General features: G+C 31.5%; 2 protein-coding genes across 2 annotated transcripts; one reads left to right on the top strand and one right to left on the bottom strand.

Moving 5' to 3' along the window:
- Positions 1 to 560: 560 nt before the first annotated feature.
- LOC146918416 (proline-rich receptor-like protein kinase PERK1) lies at positions 561 to 11,871 on the bottom strand. The gene is made up of 8 exons (XM_085720071.1): positions 11,685 to 11,871; positions 3,376 to 4,120; positions 3,219 to 3,299; positions 3,059 to 3,129; positions 2,891 to 2,967; positions 2,504 to 2,651; positions 2,070 to 2,225; positions 561 to 971 (listed from the first exon to the last, which is right to left on the bottom strand). Exons 2-8 carry the CDS (start codon positions 3,962 to 3,964, stop codon positions 801 to 803), a joined length of 1,293 nt encoding a protein of 430 aa, XP_085576197.1. The 5' UTR covers positions 3,965 to 4,120; positions 11,685 to 11,871; the 3' UTR covers positions 561 to 800.
- A 13,116-nt stretch (positions 11,872 to 24,987) lies between these two features.
- LOC146918415 (metacaspase-7-like) lies at positions 24,988 to 27,113 on the top strand. Its single transcript, XM_085720068.1, has 4 exons — positions 24,988 to 25,340; positions 25,479 to 25,576; positions 26,055 to 26,377; positions 26,481 to 27,113. Exons 2-4 carry the CDS (start codon positions 25,491 to 25,493, stop codon positions 26,807 to 26,809), a joined length of 738 nt encoding a protein of 245 aa, XP_085576194.1. The 5' UTR covers positions 24,988 to 25,340; positions 25,479 to 25,490; the 3' UTR covers positions 26,810 to 27,113.
- The last annotated feature ends 244 nt before the right edge of the window (positions 27,114 to 27,357 follow it).

Below are 27,357 nucleotides of genomic sequence, written 5' to 3'. Positions count from 1 at the left end.
TATGCTATGTCACGCCAGCATATGGATGAGCCATTAACATGTCATGACTAGTCTTCAATGTGGCATTCACATGTGACTCTATGAGAGGACTCCAAGTGCCACTCACATTTGTTATGTCTACTCATTCATTAGCCCCTACATTAACCCCAAATGGATTAGGTAGTAAATCATCATATATGAATGATTATGGATCGACATTTCTCTTATTGCTGTGTAGATTTCTTTATTGCATGGATTTTGTGCCAAGTGTATAATGTCATTATAGTGATACTAAATGTAAATTGCACAACTTTATTCCAAAAAAAAATTTAAATAAATGAATTACAAATAATAGAAATTCTAGAATCATAGGAGAATGATTATGATACCCTTCAACCAAATAAATGACACCTACTGAAGCCTTGTCTCAACGAGTTTGTTGGATCAGTTTGGCCCAATAGTGTTGATATTATTTGATGAGAATTTCTTTTATCACTTTCAATATATATATATATATATATATATATATATATATATATATATATATATATATATACACACACACACACACTTGATAGATACATCCTGAGGGACGGGTTTGTCCCGTGTGACTCACACTAATGATATCCAAACATACAACAAGTAAAAGCCTTAAAAGAGTAGGTTTGTTTCAACTGCCATCAAACAAACATATCAGTCAAGCAAAATTAAATTGTACCATCCATAGGTGAAAAACCAATGACATGAATTTTTACTAAAAAACGAACAAACAACTATGTCAAGTCAAGCCTCATGAACTTCTACTGAATCCTTGACTGTTCTCATTTCCATTTCCATTTCCCTTTGATGTCTAATGCTATTTTTTTCAACTTTGTCATGTCTTCTTTGTGTTGTTGACTATTGTAGTCTCTGCTGTAACCCCTGCTGGGTCCACGTGTAACCCCTGGACTAAGATTTGCTATTGACACAGCTCCTTCCAGAACTCGCACACCCTAGTATATATGATTTTTAAACTTAAAATATGCTCAAATATAGAAGGATATAGGTGTATAGCATTAACTCAAAATTAAAAAATTGGAGTAAGATTCATGTCAAAATATATGCATTGCATTTATAGAATAACACTGACATATTGGAACTAAGGGCCCGTTTGTTTCAGATTTTTTCAAAAAAAATCTATTTTTTCCCTTAAAAAATTCACTTTTTTCATTTTTAAGTGTTTGTTTAGGATTTTTAGAAAAATTATTTTATCAAAAAAATCTATTTTGACCTTAAAATGAAAAGCTATTAGGATTAGCTTTTCTCAAAATCTATTTTTTTCAACAACAAGGAGATAACACATGTGCATGTTAGAACTCATTTTTTTTAAAAAAAAAAGGATTTTTATGGATAGTAGGCAAACACAAATAACTTCAGATTTTTTTAAAAATCTCTAGATTCTTTTGACACAGAATCTATTTTTTTTTTTAAAGCTGAAACAAACACACGCATCCTAAATCCTAACATTAATGGAGAGGTATAAAAAAATATGTGGCAAATAAATGAAGATTATATAATTCAAGATTCTACATTCCCAATTAAATCAGGCAATATATTTTGCCTTATGTGTCGTATAATCAGATATGAGTTTGGCTTATTAATACTTGATACTACATCTATTCATTTTTCATTGTCTTTTATGGTTATGTTACACACAAAAATAAAATAATAGTCTTGTTACATTTATTTCTCTATCGAGAATAAATAGATAAGTAAATAGATAAGTTTATTATTGACTAAACAACATGTTTCGAAATGAGTATTATTTAGAAGAAGAAAAAATTATTTTGAAATGAATTTCACTTTTTTCCTTTCCAACTATATCTTTCAATTAATAACTATGTACCAAAATTGTAAAAACAATGATGATTATAAACAACTTTAATACAAATATCAACTTTCTTACTTTCCGTGATTTTGCCAAAAGAGTTTTATATTTAAGAATAGAGGTAGTATTCATTTTGAAACAGAGAAATAAACGGAGTACAAATAAACAGGACAGTTGAAAATAAACAGGTAGGGTAAACGATAAAACAAATTCTTCACATTACCTGGCTCATCTTTGGTCGATCCTTTGCTGACTGACGCGTGCAAGCTGCAGCGCATGCTACCATACGAGTCATCTCATTACGGTCAAATTCATTCTGAAGCCTTGGATGAACCAGATAATTTTTTCCTTTTGAAGCACGCATGAGAAAAGGCCTAGCCTGTGATGATAAAAGATGGTTGTATAGTTAAAAGTTAGGGTTATGCTAGGGTATGATTCAAAAGAGGAAATAATTTATAAATTCTATGTAAATAAAGTTTCTTTTTAAAGTTTTGATGTGTTGAATACACAAGTTTTAATGTTAGCATTTCCCTAAAAGTTATCCTATGGAACCTTGTTATCATCCTATAAAAGAAAGATACACACAAAAATGAGTCGGTTATTATGAGAAGAAGGAGGGAGTAACATATAAACTCTATATGGTGGTATAACACTTACCCACTCAACCAAACTAACGTGCATGTGAGGGTTAGCTTTATCAATCGGCACTCGTCCTGTTAACAACTCAAGGAGAACGACTCCATAAGAGAAAACATCTGATTTGTCAGTAAGTTGTCCACTACCAGCATATTCTGGATCCATATACCTGTAAGCAGCAATTGATAATTCATGAGCTTAATATAGCATAAATGATATACATGTTGACACAAACATTTAACAACAAATTTCGACAACAATTTATATGGTTAATGCAGTTCAAAACTTCAAAACCCCCATATGGCAGTTTTCAGACACTTCATTCAATCTATGAGCAAACAATAGCAGATATGAACATTTCATCCTGATATCCAAATTTTGAGAGGAAGGGAATAAATTTGCTTATACCCGAAAGTTCCCATCACTCGAGTAGAAACATGAGTATTGAAATCAGAAGTAGTCTTTGCAATACCAAAATCTGCAACCTGTCAACATAAATTTGATACTGAATTAAACTAAGAATTTTTTAAACAGTGCATCATCACTACCAGAAGGAAGACGTGTAATAGAATATACCTTTGCTTCAAACATAAAATCAAGATGGATGTTAGCAGCTTTAATATCACGGTGAATGATCTTAGGATGACCTGAACAAATAGAAATTTACAATAAACAATCAGTTTGACATAAACTAGCTGAGGCTGAAAAACATGACAGTCAAAAGTACAGAACATACAATCTTCATGAAGATATGCAAGTCCTTTTGCGGATCCTAAAGCAATTCGCAGTCTTGTTGACAAATCCATTGTTGGTCGTCCTTGTCCCGCAGTTCAAAAATAACCATAAGAATTAAAGAACACTTCTAGCAAAAGCATTGTACAACAAAAATGTACCGTGTAAATGGAATTCCAATGTATTGTTAGGAACAAACTCATAAGCAAGTAGCCTCTCAGAACCAGTGCTGCAGTATCCAACAAGAGAGACAAGATGTCTGTGATGAACACGGATAATAATCCCAACTTCAGCTTGAAATTCGCGTTCCCCTTGTCCGCTACCACCTTTCAGCTTCTTAATAGCAACCACTTTACCATCAGGGAGAATACCTTTGTGTACAGATCCAAATCCCCCTTTTCCTAGGTAGTTAGCGATCAGAGAAGCAATCCGTTGCGTGCACGAACTCCTCATAGTTAAACGTGCTCTTGCTGGAGCCAAATGCAATGCTTGAAGAAGAAGGTGGAAGCAGTTCGCCCCCTGATGGAATTGGAGCATGAGGCAGCAGTGATGGAGGTGACAGACGTCCTGATAGAGAACCATGAGGCGATGATGGCGGTGACAGACGTCTTGATTGAAAAGCACGATGCAGATGTCCTGATGGAATTGAAGCATGAGGTGGCGATGATGGCGGTGACAGACGTCTTGGTAGAAAAGCATTAGACCGCGATAGAAAAGAACGAGGCAGATGTCCTGATGGAATTGAATCATGAGACTGCCATGATTGCAGTCCTACAGCAGAAGGACGTCCTCCTGATGGAATTGAAGGTTGAGACAGCGATGGCGGTGCTACACGAGACAGCAATCCTGATGGAATTTGAGCAAGAGGAGGTGGTATTGAGACCACATGATCGAAAGGAGAGGGAGCTTGCCATTGTTGCGGTAATAGTCACAATCACAACACAAAATCAGCATCAGATAAACAAGGTTTGCTAAAATTTGAAACTCGCAAATCTATCTATAGATAATAATAAAGCAAGCTTAGTATTATAGCAAGTATGACATTTGTTTTTATGGTGTGCAAGCCAAGGGCAGAGAAGTGGTTACCAAACAGGTTGTGAGCACAATGTTTATAAGCTGCAAGAACCAAATTTTTCACTGAAAACTTTTACCAAACAGGTTGTGAGCACAATGTTTACAAGCTGCAAGAACCAAATGGCAACCTAGAATATATGAAAAAGAATCTGGAACACAAGAGGAAGATTGAAAAGGAATCACCTAATAGAATGGAAAAAGGACTGGAACAGAAAAGAAATCAAACCAAAGACGATCGAATCGAAAATCGAAACCGAATCGAAGCACAATCACCAATTGCGATAGAGACACAATCATGACTGCAAGATCAAGAACAAACTCAAACGAAAGATTCATAAACTAGAAATTTTGATCAATCCAGAAAATGTAAAACCCTAAGATTTGGGGTCAAATTATTGAGACGAATTGCAATGAAAACGGACGCAAACTGATTATGAAATTGAATCAGAAAATGGAATCCTATCGAGAAATCGTAACCAAATTCAAACAAGAATTGTGAAACGGAATCACACAAGAGAAAGGGAACGTGCTCATGAATGAGGAATCTGAAGATTTGGGGAAAACGATCGAAACAAAGATTGCAAATCAAGAACGAATAGAAAATGAAAATGATCGAGAAGAAAGAAAATGAAAGTGAGAAAATTGAATTTTCTCGAGAAAATGCAGCGGAAAATATCCTTCAAGGTGGATACCAGATTTGATGCTCTGATACCATGTTAGAAATCGTGGTTGGGCCTAACACAACCCCACAAAACCGGCTTGTGAGGTGAGGATTGCCCCCACTTATAAACAAATTGTCAGGCCAACTCCTAACCGATGTGGGACTCTTAACACACCCCCTCACGCTCAGGATTAGACATCTGAAGCGTGAACATAAATGACGGGTGGCCCGATAACGGAAACCTGATAACAGGTGGCCCAAAGAATCGTGAAGAGGCGCATGATACCATTCCAGAGAAATTTTTGTCTCTAGGCATGTGACTTTCCATGAAAATCACATCCCTTATCCTCATTCACCCTCTTCTACTTCACCTGATTGGGAGTATTTCTCTCATCATTCTCCTTCTCCTTCTGTTGATACTTCTCCTTCACAACCTCCCATTTTTGATGACATTGTTTCTCCACCTACTACTACTTCTTCTTCACAGCCTTCTCCCATTGTTGAATCTGTCCCTTCCTCTTCACCTGTTGTTCCTTTTGTTCCCAGACATTCTACCAGAAATATTACTACTCCTTCTTATTTGCAAGATTATGTTTGCAATAACATTCATGCATCCACATATCCCATTTCACATTATGTTTCTCATCACATGTTATCTAATACTCATTCTTCTTTTGTTATGACCCTTCACTCTCAATCTGAGCCCACATCATATGCTGAGGCAAGTAAATTTGATTGTTGGAAGAATGCTATGCAAGCTGAACTTCAAGCTCTTGAGAAAACTGGTACTTGGAAGCTTGTGGATTTACCTCCAAATGTCAAGCCTATTGGTTGCAGATGGATATATAAAATCAAGTTTCATGCTGATGGTTCAATTGAGAGATACAAAGCTAGGCTTGTGGCCAAAGGATACAATCAAATTGAAGGTTTGGATTACTTTGACACATATTCTCCAGTTGCCAAGCTTACAACTGTGAGACTGGTCATTGCTTTATCTTCAATTCATAACTGGCACATTCATCAGCTTGATGTTAATAATGCCTTTCTTCATGGTGAACTTCAAGAAGATGTATACATGATAGTTCCACCTGGCATTAAGACTGATAAACCAAATCAAGTTTGTAAACTGCAGAAGTCCTTGTATGGTTTGAAACAGGCCAGTAGGAAGTGGTATGAAAGATTAACTTCCACTCTCATGCAACATGATTACATTCAGGCAGCCTCTGATCATTCCTTGTTTGTGAAGAAAACATCATCCTCATTTACTATTCTTTTGGTTTATGTGGATGACATCATACTTGCAGGCAACTCTCTTCAGGAATTCACTCACATCAAATGTGTTTTGGATTCATTGTTTAAAATCAAGGATTTGGGTCAGTTAAAATACTTCTTAGGCATTGAAGTTGCACATTCCAAATCAGGGATTTCTCTATGTCAGAGAAAGTATTGCTTGGACTTACTTGATGATTCAGGTACTATAGGTTCCAAACCTGTATCCACTCCTTCAGATTCATCAGTTAAGCTTCATCATGATTCTGGCCCTCTCTATGATGATATTCCTGCATATAGAAGATTAGTAGGTAGACTGCTATATCTTAACACTACCAGGCCAGACATTACTTTCATCACCCAGCAACTGAGTCAATATCTCTCTAAACCAACTAAAGTTCATCACCATGCAGCTCTCAGAGTCTTAAAATACCTCAAGGGTTGTCCAGGCAATGGTTTGTTCTTTCCCAGGAACACTTCTCTTGCCCTCCAAGGATTTTCAGATGCAGATTGGGCTGGCTGTCTTGACACTAGAAAATCAATTTCTGGTCAGTGTTTCTTTTTAGGAAGCTCTCTCATTTCATGGAGGACAAAGAAGCAGATCACTGTATCCAGATCTTCTTCTGAGGCTGAATATAGAGCTCTTGCATCTGCTACTTGTGAGCTTCAGTGGATTCTGTACCTTCTCAGAGATTTGCATGTATCTTGTGCCAAGCTTCCTGTGCTTTATTGTGACAATCAGAGTGCCATTCACATTGCCTCTAACCCTGTGTTTCATGAGCGCACAAAACACTTAGAAATTGATTGCCATTTGATCAGAGAGAAGCTGCATTCTGGCATACTTAAGCTGCTACCAGTTTCTTCACAAGACCAAGTAGCTGATTTCTTTACAAAAGCTTTGCTTCCAAAGACATTTCATGCTTTACTATCCAAGTTGGGCTTGATTAACATCTATCAACCTCCAACTTGTGGGGGGATATTACATAGTGATCATAATATCACTTAGTTTGCCATTCCTTGCTGAGCAAGTTACAGCTGTTAGGGTTCTTATCATATATTGCATGCTTATGATAGGTTACCATGCACTTACAGTTTTGTATATATACCAGTTGTAATGATCACTTCATCAATAACAAATCATTTTACTCTCATTTCTCTTCTTTCCTAATAGTGGTTACAAGGTTATAGCATATTCTTGCCTTTATGTTCATCCCTGGAACCAAGGTTGTCAAAATCGGGACTTTACTTCAGGTCGAAGAGGAATAGCAAAATCGGGACTCGTAAAATCGCAATCAAAATCGAAGTATTTTACTCAAGGACTTTTGTAGAATTGATATAGGAAATTGTAAAATCGCAATCAAAATCGATGGATTTTACCTAAAAATAAATAATACTAAATATATGTTATAAAGGGTATATAGTCATAAATGACTTAGTTTATAAGAAATCATAAAATCGTAAACAAAATCGTAGGATTTTGCCTAGTTTAGGATTCTACTATGGATTTTGACAAGAATGCCTGGAACTACTTGAGTTGGTCACTAGGAGGTTTATGGTCTTTTATTTTTACTTAAGGATGCTGAAGCATTCAATTTGTTTAAGAGGTTGAGCAATGGATACAGTTATTTTTTAATTTCAGTGAGTTTTTTTTAGTGGTCCTTAGGTCTATAAGAATGTGGATATCAGTGAAGGCTATTTTAATTTTTTATTAGCATTCTTATTGTATATAAATTGGAATTGTTCAATGTGAAACATGTTTTTTTTAGCTAAAATTTGGAGTCCTATCCTCATAGTCTGGTGTTGGTTGTGCTTTTAGACACGAGTCTTTTGCTATAATAATATCAATGTTCTATTTAGTGATTGATTGAAGAAACATTTGGGCTACTATAAATCAACTAAGTTTGTGGGTCCATGATACACCACCGTTTGATGGAGGCTCAATGCAGAATACAAGTGAGCCTAATAGTGGAAATAATGCTGACAAAGAGAGCCCAATAATTGAGAAACGACAGACCAAGAGGCCAGCTTGGATGGAGGACTTTGATTGCTACAGTGGAGTGATTGGTAGAAAGAAAGAATTAAATGCTTGATTGCTTATTGACTTCTGTTATTTCCTTATGTTATTTCCTTTCCTGAAATTCTGCAATTTGTTATGCTGTACAAACTCTTATATGCTGTACGTACTTGTGAATGAATGATAAGAAAACTTTTTTCTCTCAATGAAAGCACCAATGATACAAGCTGCTGTTAAATAATGACAGATTGTAAGCACTCTTCGAGTGAGTGTATACAATCTGTCAAATAACACCAATGATACAACCTGCTGTTATAGAATGCTTTGCTTACAATCTGTCAAATAACACCAATCATAACACCAATCTGTTATTTCCTTTCCTGAAGACTATACACTCACTCGAAGAGTGCTTACAATCATTGGGTGCTTTCATTGGGAGAAAAGAGTGAGTTTTCTTATCATTCATCATGCCTTGATTCATTCACAAGTACAGCATATAAGAGTTTGTACAAACTTGTCTATACATATTTCTAAAGCAAAATAAATAAATAGATAAAATTAATAAATAAATAATTCAAATAAAATTTAAACTTATACAAAAAAAATGTTTATAGTTTACATACGTTGACATAATAAAAAAAAAAAAAAAGTGGACATCAAAGCATGTGATAATTAAATTAAGGTATAAATTATTGTAATTTGCTAATATTTTATTTTATATACAAAAAACACAGTTAAATATTTGGATTAAACTTGTTGCAGATTTTAAGTCAAATGAGGATAATCACATAACTTCTAAATCTATAATATTGCTTGACCAAAAATTAATAATAATCTGATTATAGTAGTAGATGAGTAGAATCAATTGTCAATGATATATATAGTAGGAGATGAGTAAAATTAAACATCAATATTTCCACATCTTTGATTAAAAATTTGCCTAAAAAATTTAAAAACCTAAATTGATGTTGTGATTTTTATAATTTTTTTTTATCTCAATCCTCCCATTCTTAAGAGAAAGAGTCATTGTTAATCTAAAGATTGGCTACAAAGTAAGTATAGAAAATGATTGCTTCAGCCAAAAATTAAATTTGGATTCTCTCCACAATTGCGCAAGGATAGAAAAATGGAGAAATTAGGAGATAAAAATTATAGGAAAAATTACACCAAAGGGTCCTTTAAGTTTGAGATTTGTAATAAATTAGTCTTTTAAGTTATTTTGGTCACACATAAGTCCTTTAAGTCCGAGGATTGTAACAAATTGGTTTTAAGTTATTTTGGTTACACATAAGTTCTTTAAGTTCGTAAACCTTTTTGATTTAGTCATTCTGTCACATCATCGTTTTTGTAATGTTTGGTTAACAGAATGACAGAATGACTAAATTGAAAACGTTTACAAACTTAAATGACTTATGTGTGACCAAAATAATTTAAAGACGAATCTGTTACAAACCTCAAACTTAAAAGACTTATATGTAACCAAAATAACTTAAAAACTAGTCTATTACAAACCTTAAACTTATATCCTCGTATAATATAGCCATATAGGTTAAATTACACCAACGTCCTTGACGTTTGAATCATAAACATAACATGCAAAACAGCATATCAATTAATTATCTTAAGATACTAAACTAGAGCATAAAATAACTTGTGTGCTTGGTACATTTTGTCTCATTTTAACTGTACAAAGCAATAACCTTCTCTATAATTCAATTAGAAAGCAAAAACCTAATCATAAAAAATGCAATGGCAAAGATGCAAATTTTGAGACGTGAGTATAAGATTAAGAACAACATGCAAATATGTTTTGCACATTGCCAAATATAATATCTTATGAGATTGAAAACTTGAACATTGACACATTTCATGTCCAAGCAAATACCTTAAAGTTTGATTTTTATGACACAAATCTATCAAAAAATACATGATATTGAGTAGAAAAATGAGAATTTATATGAAAATTCAAAGACTAACACCAGGGACGGATGGATTCATATCAATACGTGGGCTAGTGCCCCCACTAATATTTCAAACATTCTCAAGCATATATTTAGAGCTGGCAATTCGGGCTACCCGGCCCGCGTCGTGCTGTCCCATGTCGGGTACGGGCTTTTTGGGCCGGGCTCCAAAATTAATGTCCAAGCCCGGCCCTTTGCGGGCAACGGGCTTATCGGGCCGGCCCGATTAATAAAAACTTTTATTTTTTTTAGTTAAAACAATAACATTTAAAAAAAAAAGTCTTGAGTACTTTATAATGTTGCTTCATAACTTTTAATGGACTATATACTCTTCTAAACTTTCAAAATGATTATTATTTGTCGTAAAATAATGCAGCTTGTGCTAAAAATATCAAGGACTAATGCTTTTCTAATAACCTTGTTGCAACCAGGGACTAAATTCTAATGTGTTTTATGAATGAAATTGAAAGAGCAGTAAACAAACTAAACAAAATGAAGGTGAATTAATACTACAAAATTAATAGTAATAAATTCTAATAAATATTATATTAATGCGGGCTACCCGGAGCCCGGTCGGGCTAGCCCGCCAAGGACTCGGGATAAAAAGGCCCTGTTTTAAACGGGCCTAATTTTTTCTATTTAAGCCTGGAATTTTTCGGGCTTTTACGGCCCGGCCCGGCCCGTTTTGACAGCCCTACATATATTAATATATTGACACTCAATTGTAATTCTTGCTCTCTATATGTTGTTTTTTTAGAAGAATAAAATGCAAAGTGTCGTACTTCATAGTATAGTAAACAATATCATGAATGCTACTTAGTATGTTTATCTTATAGTAAATAAAAGTATTATCTATACTTTAATTGATTATGACTATTTATTCTTACTTTATTACTTATGTGTTTGATGATGAATGAGTTGATGCACGGATCAATAAAAATGCTATAAATTTATTTATTAATTTAAAAGCAGGAATTGTCTAATATAGATTCAGTCTAACGGTGAACTACCTAATATTTTAACGGATTTTAATAAAATATTTTTCATCCTCCAATTTTTATTGTTATAAATTTCATTTTCTTATTAAAATAGTAAAGGTTCACCTTTAAACCATTTTTGAGAAGTTCATGTTAAACACACTCTTAAAAGTAAGATATTGTATTTTGAATAGAATTTAATTGATATTATTATGTAAACAATTTTACGCATGCATAAAATCACATATACCTCACAAAATCCATAGTTAATATTACATATATAATGCCCCCACAACCTAAATTTCCTGGATCCGTCCTTAACACCCAAATTAGAATTTTGACCAAAATAACAATCTATTGTAAAAACTGTCGATGAAAATTTAAACTTTAACACCCATATATAAACTCTACCAAAATACATGGATTTCCAGGTTCAATTCTCCTTTAATCTTGATTTGATAATATAAATTTAACCAAATACCTTGATGAACGCTAGAAAACAAAAAACTCTCACCTTGATTTAGTTCAAATTGTGGTTCTGGTTCCTGAGGTTGCATATTTGATTATGAAGGTGGTTAAGGTGGAGTAGAAGTAGTGCCTCAGCCGGAAGTTGGTGATGTTGCGGGAGTTGTTTGAGGTGATGGCGATGAAGTTGAAGGTGGTGAAAGAGGTGGATCTTGCTTGATGTGAGACTTTAAACTTGGACCCACTAAGGTGTGTTTTATTGACTAGGGTTTTGAATCACTTTTAAATTTCTTTTATATAAAGTTTTTTAATCCTAATTGCATTAAGCCTTTTAGGCTATTTTATTATTGATTTGAAGAAGTATTTTATCCTTATAAATATCTTAAATTTGAATTTTAATCTCTAAAAAATTTCACCTAACATCCAATAAAATAACTTTTGAATGTTTTTATCAAAACCGATAGTGAAACACAATTAATTTAATTACAATTTAAATTTACAAAACTTGAACAATCAATACAATAAAATAGGTTAGTGGTCTAGCTTTCTAATAATTCTTTGGTCAAATTATATAATAGGAATCTTGACAATTTGGAGGAACAGCCTTACCTAATCCCTAACATTGGTAAGATTGTACTCATAAGATTTGTAGCTTTGTCTCAGATAGTGATTAGAGACCACTAATTCTTCTTTATTCATTTGCTTTTCCATGCTACTTTTGTAGAAAATTAAATGATTTGATTCAACTATTGACATTATAAGATTTGTTCTACGAAGAATGGGCATCCTTCGGATATACTAGTAATTGAGGAGAATTGTTTGTAGTTAGAGAAATGACATATTTCCTTAAAGTACTAAAAACTAGGTTTTTTTTAGATTACCCTCTCTTATTTAGAGGGTATTTACCCCCTCATGATATCAACCAATCAAAATGTAATATACATTGGCAACATTAAATGTCAAATAAATGAGTAAATTTTTTCTATAAAAAAAAAATAAATTTTAGGTAACTTTTAATACTTTTAATTATTATTTAATTATAGACAAGATTACATTATAGGTCCTTTATCTTATTTATTTGTAACACTTTGGTCCTTTATCTTTATTTTTTTCCGTTTAGGTCTTTTATCTCTCATAAAAGCACATATACATCATTTTTCTCATTTTTTTATTAAAAAAATACATAATTTTATTTTTTAAAATATATTTTTATTAAAAATGAAAAAAAATCCAAAAATATGATGAAGATGTTCATCATCTCCATCTTCTTTCTTTGAATCTTCATCATCTTCATTGAATCAGAAAAAATTCTACACAAATATATCTCCAAATATCATGAATTAATGTTATGTTCACCTCAAATCTTCTTTTAAACACAAAAATCAAAACCCTATAGAAAAGATATTTAGTTTCATAACAAAAAAAAAATTAGTTATATAAATTGTCACACCGTATATTATTATTATTATTATTGTTTTCTAACTCAATATTCAAACCCGACATAAAAATAACCCCAAAGTTGAGAGCAGCTTTGCACATCAATTTTGTTGTTTCCAAAACAATCTTAACTTTTGTAAAGCCTAACCCTTCCGCCAGTGACTAAGCCTCCACCATCCGCCTTGCAACATTTGTGAAATTAAGGTTTTGATTTTTGTGTTTAAAAGAAGATTTGAGGTGAATATAACATTAATTCATGATATTTGGAGATATATTTTAGTAGAATTTTTTTTATTTAAAGAAGATGATGAAGATTCAAAGGAAGAAGATGAAGATGATGAACATCTTCATCATATTTCTGGATATATTTTTTTCATTTTTAATAAAAATATATTTTTAGATATAAAATTATGTATTTTTTAATAAAAAATGAGAAAAAAGATGTATATGTGCTTTTAAGAGAGATAAAAGACCTAAATGGGAAAAAATAAAGATAAATGACCAAATTGTTACAAAAAAAATAAGATAAAGGACCCCAAATGTAATCTTGCCGTAATTATATTTAGTTGATCAATCTTAATTAGTTTACACGACAAGACTGGCTTAGAACAATTAAAATTTCACATCAAATTTCTTTCATCTGAATGTCCTTAAATTTATCCGTTACATTCATAAAATTTCTTCTTCCCATTTTGATTGTTCAATTTTGTCATTCTAAACTGCCGCATTTTTCAATTTTCGTGAGAATCGTCGTCGTTCGTTTGATTCCAAATATCATGAGAATTACCGTTATTTCCAGAACCACATCAGATATGGTGGGTTGATTTTTCTTTTTGATTTGATTTTTCTTGGTTGTGAGGTAGTTAATCCGTTATACTTTAAGGATTGCTAGCAGGTGTTGTTGCTGTGATGTTTTGGGAGTTCGCTAGCATTTTTTCTGTTGCTGCTGAAATGGTTATGTCACAAGGCTTTTGTTCTTTCGTTTGGACTTAAAGGCTTTGGCTGATAGTGAGGCATGTCTATGCGTGTTAGCAAATTTCATTAGGTTGGCTACTTAAATAAAAAAAAGTCACGATACCTGACACGGTTCTAGAAACAACGACAATTCTCACTATAATTTGAAACTGCAGCAGTTTGGAACGACAAAATTGAACAATCAAAATGGGAAGAAAACGAAAAAGAAACAAGAATTGATCAATAGGGAAGAATAAAGAAGAAATTTGAATGAAGGAGATGTTTTTGTTCTCACGTTCGGAGTTGTGGAATGGAAGAAATTTTATCAATGTAAGTGATGAATTTAAGGACATCCAGATGAAATAAATTTGATGTAAAAATTTTATTTGTTATAAGTCTTGTAGTGTAAATTAATTAAGATTGAACACCTTAATATAATTAAATAAAAGAGTAAATTACACTCTTCTTCCCTCAAAGATTCTTGAATTACACTCCCCTCCCTTGTTATGTTAAAATATACACTCCCTTCCCCCCTTATTCCAAATATATTAGAAAACATTTCATTCCCCTCCCTTAAGAGAAGCTTGAATTACATTCTTCTCTCTTCTTATGTTAAAATCTACACTTTACTTCCTCAATAATCTAGCAAAAATAAAATAAAATAATCTAACACACTTAAAAAAAAAAGTACCGCGGGTCTATTTTAACATAATCAAAATTTGAATACATATTTTTCGCTATTTTTTATTCACAATTACATTAACATATAATTTTAAACCCTATTATAAAATATGAAACAACCAAAAAATAAAATTACAATTTATTCAAAAAAAATTACAATAATTACTAAATACAATAAAATATGGTTATATAAAAATTAGTTTTATACTATAAATTATAAACTTAATAGCAAAATATTTAAGTTTAATTACCATTGGTATTTAAATTATAAAGAAATGAATTTATTTTTCTTAAATGGTGGTTCAAAATTAGTATATATCATAAAATATTTATTTATGTTAAAATAGATTAAAGTGTAGTACATATTTAATTATTAAGGGAGAGGGTTGTAATTCAAGCATCTTAGAGGGAGAGGAGTGTAGATTTTATTTTTAAAGGGAGGGAAGTGTATATTTTAACATAAGAGGGGAGGGGAGTGTAATTTACTCTAAATAAAAATTAAAAGTATTAAAAGTTACCTTATGATTAAGATGAACTTTTTTATTTTTAGAAAAAATTGATTCATTTATTTGACATTTAATGTTGTCTATGCATATTACATTTTGATTGGTTGATATCATGAGAGGGTAAATTACCCCCTAAACAAGAGAGGGTAACGTAGTTCTCACCTAAAAACTATGATTATGTGTGTAAACTTTGATATGTGTGTTAATACGTGTAATACAATGCTTAATACGTGGAATTTGAATTTCACATGATATTATTGCTAACAATATTTTAGTCCTTGAAATTATATAAGTTGGTTCACGTAGTCTTTTAAATTTACAAAATAGAAATTTAGTCAATAAGATTTTTTTTGACACAAATTTTCAGTCCTTTTAGCATCACAAAACATTGTTGTCTATACATATATCATGCTTCAATCTGTACTAGGATCAGTTTCGAAACCATGTTCATAACCTGGGGAACATGATTATATATCTATACTCTAATTTTACGGACAAAGAGAAGAATGTTTGTCCTATATATTTGTGGATTTTTTTAACCTTTTTTATGAAATGGGATGAGGATTTGTTTATGGTGTACGTTGTAGGATGAGCATGGAAAATATCTTTATTTAACTTTATTTTTTCACTTTAATTGTGTCTTTATTTTTCTGCCAACTTGTATGCCATGTCACGCCAACATATAGATGAGCCTGCTTTCATAGCTGAAAGCTGTGCCAGGCTGCCAGCCATGGTATCCATATTTTTTTTTTTTTAATCCATAACTCATGTCCTGGTTCATCTTTCAATAGAGTATTAACTCACTGGCTTGAAATAAAAATGTTTACGTTCTAGTGAATTTAGAAACTCTATTAAATAGGAGTTACCAACATACCTATAAGTGAACATAAAAACTTATTAATCTGTTCATGTTTAATAAATAAATATTAATTGGAATTTAACTGGTATCATGGTATATATGTATTTGCTTGTTTTTTACCACTATCAAGCAATCTCAAATTATCTTTTTTTAGCGTCAAAGTATTTGATTAATAACTAGTGTGTTAACCCGTGCAATGCACGGGTGATAGACCATTATTTTTCAATCTCAACTTGTTTTATTTTTTTTATTTGTTGATGAAAATTATTTATCCCGTGAATTTTTAAATATGTTCGTATCTTTTGTCAAAAAAAAAAAATCTGTATCTTTTTTGCCGCAATGATGACAAATATGTGTCTCATATTATATTTATGTTTATTAATGATAAATATATGTCTCGTGTCTTTATGCATAAAAGAAAAATATATTTATGGGTTTTAGATCATCGTCGGTGAAGCGTCGCCCGGACTGTCCTCTCACAGTCTTGGTGTGAGTTGATTCTGTTGTGGTCACTGGTTTCATTTAACGTCGTCGTTGTCTTTGTACTGCTCTGACATCGACACGGTTATGAGTTAGTTTTTTGAGGTGTATTATGTCAGATCATGAGTTTTTCGATCTGGTTTTTGCTATGTTTTTTTCGTTTATGTTTTTGACATTTGTTTTTGTTTTGTTTTGTGGAGATGAAGATGGGTGGTGGCTTTGTTCTGGCTCTGTGATTTGGTCTGAAAATCTTGAATCTGGTTTTTTTGATTGAAAATCTAGGCTATTTAGTTCTAGCGTTGTTTTGTTGGATGCATATCTTGATTCAACATGACTTGTTTTATATTGATGTTGCTTCAAATGGCTAGGTGCGTAGATGCTCCGTATTGACGGTAGTAGTCGTTCATCATACTTAAAAGATTTTATCCTCTATGGTTGCTTCTTGCGTCGTTGGTGAACTGTGATAGATTTTTATTGTTTGTTCATCCCTCGATCTGGACTTCGGCTGAAGTTTCAAGACCACAGTGAATCTGTGGATTTGGTTCATAATTGGTTGTTTTGGCTCGAAAGGGGGTTTATGGCTTACTAATACTTAGAAGCTAGGGAGCTGTTGGAACTTGAGTCCTTTCTATGTTGGCGGACGATCCATACGCCTATTTAAATGCTTAAAAAATTCCCACTGCGTTTATTTGCAATTTGGTTCCGCACCCCTACGTGCGTTCGTGGATTGTTTGTGGTAGTGGTTGTTTAGGTTATTCTCTTTTATTACCATTTTTGTACTAAATTGTTGGGTTTTGCTTTTGTGGTTTATTGGGTCATGTCCTTGCTCCTTAGTCTTGTACTTCCTTCTCTTTTTAATTTAATTTTTACTTTGATTATAAAAATGAAAAATATTTTCCTTCAAAAAAAATGAAAAATATTTGACTCATAATTTTTTATGTATCAATAATAAATATTTGTCATTTTTTTTAATAAAAACTTCATTAAAATTTTTGATAAATACTTGTCCCGTACTTTTTTATGTATGAGTTATAAATATTTTCTTGCGTTTTTTAATATTTGTCTAGTGTTTTCTTAATATTTATCAATTAATTCATATAGAAAGTAACTCAAGCGCATAGAGGTTAGCTAACATTTGTTTAGTCCTTTAATTTTTTGTTTATTCACTTCTCTTCCTAATAACATTAACCTAGATTACATAAGAAATAAGTTAGGCTTGCATAACTTTGGATTATGTCTTTTTGAAAATGTGTTGATCTAGTTTCCCTTTTTTTTCTTCGTATTTCTATTTTTTTCCTTAATGAATTTGGGTAATGCTTCTAGCATCACTTTTTTTTAGGGAACATCTAGCATCACCTTTGTTTCATAAAAATAATAATATTTACCAATAACAAATATTTTTCCCATGTTATTTTTTTAGGATTCAGTGATTAATAGTTGTGCCGTATTTTTTTAGGATTCCCATGTTATTTTATTTATATTTGTAATAAAATAATTATTTGTATGGTTTGTACAACATAATGACATGTGTCATTGATTTAAATAGATGAAAGAAGAATGTCATGTTGATTATTTATTTAAACTATGCTTGAATGTATATATACGAGATAGGAAATTTAAATTCATGAAATAGCGTCATATATGCATAAATACACTAATCTACACTCTTTCTCTCCACAATTATAAGAGTAGCATAATTTTTAATATTTTTTTAATAACTCATATATCGACTCAAGATTATATTATTAAATAACATATGCATGTCCCTGTGAGCTTAACTCAGTTGGTAAGGACAATGCATAATATATGCAAGGTCTGAGGTTCAAACCTCGGACACAACCAGAAAATAACATATGTATTAGTGTACATCCTACAAAAAACAGATGTAGTGTACCATTGAATTGTCTTGTAATAAATTATTTACGTTTGAAATTTGTTTTTTTTAACGGTAAGATGAAAAAAAAATCTACACTCATTTATAATATCGCGAGGAAGGTAAATAAAGTCTGATAGCTTGTTCTTTTGTTCCAACCAGTAAATAATTTTACACTCGAGTCAAATGCATTTTTTTTAAGATTTGTCAAATAATTTGTTATATAAATAAAAGATATGTCCCGTGATTTTATAATATTTATTAGTAATAAGTTATTAACTTGTCCAACGTTTTTTATTGACAAAACTTGTCCAAAGTTTTTTGGCGAGGTATAATTATTTTTTCCGTATTTTTAATATATTAAGAACTATGCTTTTTTTTAAATATTTATCAACGAAAAATATTCATCTCTTGTTTTTTTACGTTTCCTTTCAATTCAAATGGATACATGTGTAAAATAATTTTATACCGTCAATGTAAAGTGATTAAACTCGTTTTCATATTTATTTTTTATGTAATTGATAAATCAAAGAAATGTAATTAGTTTATCTTTATATTTAACTGTCAGTAGAATATTAACATATTTTGTTTTTGACTTTTTGGATGCCATAAATGATAATTAATATTGAACAAATGCTATAAATAAAATTGTTTATGTTTATATTCCTTGTAGTGCCACTTGTACATTTTTTATATGTATTTGAGCTTAGCATGCCATGTGTAATTCTCATTTCAACCATCCTCAAATGTATGTTAGAGAGATAACGTGTTTAGTTTTTTTTTTTTTTTTTTTGAGGGAAACGTGTTTAATACAAATAGGAATTATTGTCAAAGAAAAATAATACATTCAACGTATAGCCAGTTTAGTAAATTTTTCTCATGTTACGTAAAACAAAAATCCTAGTCTCAATTGTGTCAATAGATCAAGACCAAGATTCACTTCCTATTATTTCACAATAAAAAGACCGTAAACTTCACTTCACCTTCATAAGATTTTAGAAGACGCGAAGACTACAAGGTTTTAGCCAGCAAAATATATATTACCCTAGTTGTCTAGTAAATACTTTATCCTAGGTCTAGTGTATACGTACCATAATATGTTATGTCAAAAATAGTCACAAAAGCAACATCAATGTTACACTTGATCTAAATTCTAGGAGGCTTCTTCCATACTTTATCCTTTATAATTGAATCAAAAGGAGCGTACGCAACATCACATGATGAAAAATGGATATAGTTAAAAGCTATTCTATTTCTATGGAACCTTGTTATCATCCAATAAAAGAAAGATGCACACAAAACTCTACTCCCTCATGTCTCAAATATAAGTAAATTTTCACTATCATTTTATGTGCTTAGTGATGTAACCTTTAGGTACCAAGTTTAAATCCCTTAAACCCGGTTATAAAATAATTATTAGTGTCACTTTAATTAATAAAAATTTCTTCATTTTTCACTTTTCTTTATTTTTTAAAAATACATTTTGTAGGGTCCAACCAACACTCTTTTGATTTCAGCACACCAAAGCCCTTAGTTACTCTTGGACCTAAAATAACTGACTGAGCAAAGCAATTGGAAGAAAGTATAAAGAATGCAATTCAGTCTTCAATGTGGCATTCACATGCAGCATGTAAAAGCCTTAAAAGAGCAGGTTTGTTATCAAACCTACTTTCAATTTGGCATCAAACAAACATATCAGTCAAGCAAGATTCAATTGTACCATCCATAGGTGAAAAACCAATGACATGGATTTTGTATACAAGATTTTTTATCACAAAAAAACAGACAAACAACTGTGTCAAGTCAAGCCTCATGAACTTCCACTGAATCTTTGACTGTTCTCATTTCCATTTCCCTTGATGTTTTCCCTGAATGATCCGTAGTCGCAGCATGAGCCGTAGTTGCTGCTTCGGTATACTCTTGAGTTCCGAATGCTGTTTTTCTCAACTGTATCATGTCTTCTTCGTGTTGTTGAGTATTGTAGACACTGCTGTGTCCAGGTATAACCCCTGCATTAAGATCTGCTAGTGACACATCTCCTTCTAGAATTCGCACAACCTAGTATATAGGATTTTTAGACTTAAAATATGCTCAAATATAGAAGGATATAGGTGTATAGCATGAACTCAAAATTAAAAAGTTGGAGTAAGATTCATGTCAAAATATACGCATTGCATTTATAGAATAACACTGAGATATTGAAATTAAATTCTTACATTAATGGAGAGGTATAAAAAATATCTGGCAATGCCAAAATTAATACAATTAATATGCCAAAATCAATGTCTTAAAAGTTACAAAAGTTATATTTTCAAATTAATTTCCATTTTAAGCTCTTTAACTTGTGCCCTTGTGCCCTAAGGGCACAAGTTAGCATGACCCTAAAACAAATTCTACACATTACCTGGCTCATCTTTGGTCGATGTATATAGCTGAGTGACGCGTGCAAGCTGCAGCGCATGCCACCATACGAGTCATCTGAATCTTTTTTTGGTTGAAAGTCATATGACTCTGATTACGGTCAAATTCATTCTGAAGCCTTGGATCAATAAAAGAATCTACATTTTCTTCTTCTATAGCACGAATGAGCAAAGGCCTTGCCTGTGATGATGAAAAATGGATATAGTTAAAAGCTATTATATGGAACCTTGTTATCATCCAATAAAAGAAAGATGCACACAAAACTCTACTCCATCATGTCTCAAATATAAGTAAATTTTCACTTTCTAGATTCATTCGATAAATAATGTATGTGGTCTATATTATAAACCACGTACATCATTTATTGAATGAACATAAAAAGTAAAAAGTTGCTTGCATTTGAGATCGCAACGAGTATTTTATTACTCCCTCCGTCCTAGCGAGTCATTTGCTATGTCCTTCTACTGTCCCCTAACCCTAAACACTGAATTCTAATGGCATAAAATAAATGATGTCGAGCTAAAAGGATCCCGATTTTTATATAATCAATTCTATTCGATAAAATAGCGGATGTAAGAATCCACAACTAATTTATTCATGTTTTTCAAATCACACGTTTTTTTTATCACATCGTTTGAAACGATGTTTTACTAGAACATTCATTTTTATTTTATATTTGGTATGGAATTGATTCCATTTTTAAATGGTTCAATAGATAATATAGTAATCTATACTTTCTACTTCTAGGTTTTCTGAATGGATAATTTAATTACTAAAGTAAAGAAGTAAATATTTAGTCGATATTCTATCAATAAAATGAATATTCTATTTTCACAGTTTGTAAATCTAAAAAAAAAAAAAAGAATTTCTTTAAGAAAAAGAAAAGGTAATCTTTATTCGGATATACTATTTATATTCAAATAAGTATAGGTATATATTATGAATAGATATAATATGGGACGGAAGGATTTGAACCTCTGAATAACAGGACCAAAAGCCGTTGTGCCTTGACACCTTTTGAACTAGGCATGTCGCAGTGTCTGAAATGCATTGGTGTCTGACCTGTGACACTTGTACGACAAATGTCAAACAACTAATGTTGGTGTCCTAAATAAAATTATTTTTTTCCTCTATTTCGACACTCCTACATCGTTGTCCAACACATATATAACACTCATACGAGCCATGTTGGACAACTTAGGCAAACCTGAAACTTTTTTTTTCTCTCTTGGATCCACACAACGTAGATATAAGAGTTACATATGTGTTGAGAAATATTGATCAATTTGGAGGTTATAAAAATTAAAGTTAATTAAGTAGTGTTAGCAAAACTCTCTTTTGAACACTCTCTTTAATACTCACTCTCTTATTGGTTTAAATCATTTTGAGTCTACATAAGGAAGACGTGTAATGGAACATACCTTTGCTTCGAACTTAAAATCATGTTAGCAGCTTTAATATCACGGTGAATGATCTTAGGATGACCTGAACAAATAGAAATTTACATTAAACAATCGTTTCGACATAAACTAGCTGAGGCTATAAAAAAAAAAGTCAGTCAAAATCCGTCATATTATAGATAACCTATTTGAAAATGTGTACTATTGACCTAACATACCGTGACCATGTTTTTCTACTAATATTCAAAGATAAATTTGTACCAAAAAATAAATAAAAAAATTCAAAGATAAATAATATTATATAAGATGTCGTTAGATTTATCTCGATAAATATTTTCAAAATATCAATTTTTTATAATTTTTTCTAATAGAATATTAAAGTTATTTAAGATCAAAATTGTGCATTGATCATATGTGTCACATGGCTCTGTCACTTGATATAGGACGTAGAGAGTAACATACAATCTTCATGAAGATATGCAAGTCCTTTCGCAGATCCTAAAGCAATTAGATGTCTTGCTGACCAATCAATTATTGCTAGTGCGTTTCCCGCGGTTCAAATAACCATAAGAATTAAAAACACTTCTAGCAAAAGCATTGTGCTACACAAAAGAATGTAAATGGAATTCCAATGTAGTTGAGCTAGGACTTACAGACTCATTACACTATAATTTAGTAGTGTATAATATTTTTTTTTAAGGAAGTGTATAATATTAACTCGCTCTTTTTTAAGGAATATAAACTCGCTTTATTATTGGTTAGATGGTTGAAACAAATTGTGGTTCAGTCTTTGTTAACTATCAAAAAATATTGTGGTCATTTATGAGATTATTATTTTTTTTTTACAAAACCCTAAAACTAAGGTTTTGATCGTGTGACTCATATTTATATTTTGTGCATGAAAACCAAATGCCACAAAAAAGCTCATTAACAAGTTTAATTATAAACCATTTATAGATGGGGTCACTGTTTTATAGAAAAAAGGGACAATAATCATTATTCGTATTCATCTAATAGTCATAATATTAAGAATTAAAATTTTTTATTGTCAAAAGTATTAAGCATTGTATTTGTTACGTCTATTATTTGATTTTAGACTTCCTAAATCCTACATGATAATATAATGATTAAAAAATTAATTTCCTTAATTAAACACATATTTATTCATATATTTTTTTATCAAACATAGTTAATTCATATTGTTAACTAATGTACAAATGCTTCATTAAAAAATAGTATGAAAATGGGATACGATTTTTGTAACAACTTTTAGTCAAAATATGACTAATGTTTATCTTATAAGAATTAGTAATCTTTCAATGGAAACAAGTGTCCTGTGTCCATGATAGTCCTAGTACTAGATATATGTACCAATTTGGTTATGAGAGTAGTCATTGGTGTGAATCATTGCCTCTCAAATAATGTAGTCATGTCATACATATACATAAAATAACCATTCTCTTTATATAGTATTAGATATATGTATATGTGAGGTGATAGGCGTAGTCATTGATGTGAATTAGTGGCTCTTAAATAGTGTAATCATCTCCTATCTCCTATACATACATTTTAAAATATTGAAATGAGACAAGTACACATAGTATGACTAAAAAACTTAACTATACAAATTAAACTCATAGAGTGATAGATTTTGATTTAATTAGAACATAAAAATTGATGGTTATTTATGAGGATGAGATCTAGTTTATGGTGGCTAATGATTTGTGTGGTAAATCATGGTTGTGTGATGATTAAAGGTTAAAGAAGATGCATGAAATGAAAGGAAAAAATAGGATGGTGGAGTGCAAGACTCTCATATGTTGGTTCCAACCATCCCCTCTATCTTTTGTTGTGATTTTTTTCGTTCAAATTTATACTCAAAACTAGGTTAAGTTCTTCTTTAAAAGATGTCAAAACTTGTGGTTAGGTGCAACAAAATTATGTAACTTTGTTGTTTTTTTATGACTGTGAGGTGGTCTTAATATTGAACAGAAAAACAGAGATGCATGCATGTGATGTTTTAAGCTAAAAATGGAACAAGGTAAAACCAAGCGGAAAGAGACTTTGAGATTTTCCTCAATAAGAGTAAAATTAATTTGCATCAAGAAACAACAAACTATTCCACATGTATTTATTTAAAGAGTTCTTAAAGATTATCCAACGGGTCTTGTGAGAGGTGTTTATCCGGTGGAAGCTTCATACCTACCTTCCCCACATGTTGTTATTGGTCTAAACTCTAGATTAGAAAACTATTCTAGTTGGAGTGGAGCTCTTGATTTAATCAAATCAATTGCGGTGGAAGTTTGAGTAGAAAATTTTTGGAATGCAACCTAAAATATTTTTGGAACGCAATCTGAAATATTTTAGTAGACAATCTAATATATTTTAGAGCGTAATATGAAATTATATTTTAGTAGTCATTAATATATTTCTGTACTGAAAAATATATTATTGTCCTTAATATAACATATTTTGGTACTCAATTGAGATATTTTTGTACTAGATCTAATATATGAGTTACTTGTTCCCAAAGTCTTTCACTTATTAGTAGAGAACTTTATCTATAAATAGAGAAGAGCGTAATATGAAATTATATTTTAGTAGTCATTAATATATTTCTGTACTGAAAAATATATTATTGTCCTTAATATAACATATTTTGGTACTCAATTGAGATATTTTTGTACTAGATCTAATATATGAGTTACTTGTTCCCAAAGTCAAAGTCTTTCACTTATTAGTAGAGAACTTTATCTATAAATAGAGAGCTCTCACAGTGCATTCAACACACCGAAAAACACAGTTGATGCTTCCTGTGCTTTTCTTCTCTTCTCCCTCCTTAGACTTGTTTTGACGAGTCTTTCTTCTCTACTTCTACTCCTTTCTGTCCCTTCGGTTTCGAATGATCTTAGTATCATATAGTGGTGTAATCCAACGATTAAACCATATTTGGTCTAAACACTAGATTAGAAAACTATTCTAGTTGGAGTGGAGCTCTTGATTTAATCAAATCAATTGTTGTGCCTGCTTTCTTCACTGATCAATCTGGTTTTGTTTTTGGAGAATACACACTTGTTTCTCTCATCTTCAAGAGGTATACTTTCTTTGTTGTTCATCTGTTTTGTGAACCATTGCCTTATGTTTTTATCCTTTCCTTATTTATTTTAACAAATTGTCACTCTCACAATAGTTGTGTATTAATTATTGTATTTGTTTATGTTGTCTTTGGTAGGTTTCTAAAATTATGAGCAGACATCGAAAACGGAAAGACCGATCAATGGTTTTTTTTGAACAAGACCAACCAAAAATCTTACTACCTGGTTCTTCTAGGTAATGAATCAAACAATTCATTTTTACATTAATTTACTAGAAATGAATATTTAGTAATTTACTAGCTATATATATATCCTCATAATATTATCATTTTTCGAAAAACAATGATAACAATTTAGTGACAACGTAGGTAGAGATCTTTTAATTTAGCGATAATAATTTTGTTCATATTGAAATTGACACTTATAATATGTGTGTAATATTTATTTTAGTTCTTATATAATTCATATTTGTGGTATTTTAGTTCTTATTAGTTCTTATATAATTCATATTTGTTTTTTTTTTCTTTTTGTTGGTTAGCATTGTAACAAAAAAAATTATTGCATATCACTGCCATTTTTTTATTACATATCATAGTTAGTATTTGCATTATCACGAAACTGTATATCTATAATTTTAATCATTTGAATTTATCATTTTTCTATTTTATTTGTAATTCTTTCACTTTTATTAACAATCAAACTCATTTGTACAGCAATAATTCTCCTACAAAGAGAGCTTTAATAGTCAATTTACAATTTCGAGAACCTACACTCAATACATATTCCGATGGTGCGAAGATAAAAAGTTTGCTAATAAACCGTGGATTTAAAGATGAAAATATTGATTATTGGCAAGATATAAACGATGGAGGACCTGGTTTCCTTATTGATGCTGACAAAATACGTAATAGATTACATGATTTAATTACCATATCAAAGCCAGGTGATACTTTATTTTTTCACTTCAGTGGACATGGTAACTATCAACAAAGAGGGAGAAGTTACCTTGTTGCAGCCAATGGAACTCCTTTACTTGGTAACTTCCTCAACACATCTCATGCTAATATTAATTTTATTTATTTGTGATTCTCAATGCATGGATATGTTAATTCTATTAATTTGCTACGTGACTTGTGCAGGTTGTGAATTTAAAAAAGTGTTAGACCAAATGGCTGACGGCGTCAAGATAATTTTCATGATTGATGCTTGTTACGGAGGGGGGTTTATTGAACTAGCTCACCACAAAGTTGTTCTATTCACATCTTCCAAAAGGGATGAAGAGTCAGTCAAAGGTTCTTTGGGTTCTGTGTTTACGAATGCGTTTGTTGATTGTGTTAATGATTACCCTGGAATAACGCATGATGAATTGATACAAAGGATCCAAATATTATATGGTCAGCATGGAAGCAAACCACTACCCGACCTTTGTGCCACTGATGAGATAAAAAATTCTATTTTTATTCTATAGAATCAAGTTAAGAGAGTGGGATAGAGAGATGTTTGACTCCAATGAAAAAGCTAGATGCAGAAGCTTGTACTGTTTCTCCTAGAGATGCTAGGTCTTTAGGTACTAATTGAAGTGATTCTATAATATCATGTAGCGTTAATGGTCATTCTTCTTCATCTTCTGGCTCACCTTCTACTTCTTCTTGGTGAATTTCATTCATCAATGACTTAGTTAGATGTAGAAGTTTTTTTCTTAATATTTTTGTTTGGTCTGTTTTATGTGGTAGCTAGTTTCTAAATAATATGATTTGTGGTGGTTATTATAATCATATTAGTATCAAACTATTTATATTGAGAAGTGCTATATAGCACGAGTCCTTAGCACACGACACAACAATCATGCGGAAGGGAGAAATTTTTTGCAGAGAATAAATAATTAATAAAAAGAAAAGAGAAGTGCTATATAGCACGAGTCCTTAGCACACGACACACACGACACAGCAATCATGCGGAAGGGAGAAATTTTTTTGCAGAGAATAAATAATGAGAAGTGCTATATAGCACGAGTCC

Source organism: Medicago sativa, chromosome 6 (genome assembly GCF_051527215.1).
Source record: "Medicago sativa cultivar Bolivia chromosome 6, Bolivia_mono, whole genome shotgun sequence".
Lineage (NCBI taxonomy): Eukaryota > Viridiplantae > Streptophyta > Magnoliopsida > Fabales > Fabaceae > Medicago > Medicago sativa.
This window is presented reverse-complemented; position numbering and strand designations above follow the sequence as displayed.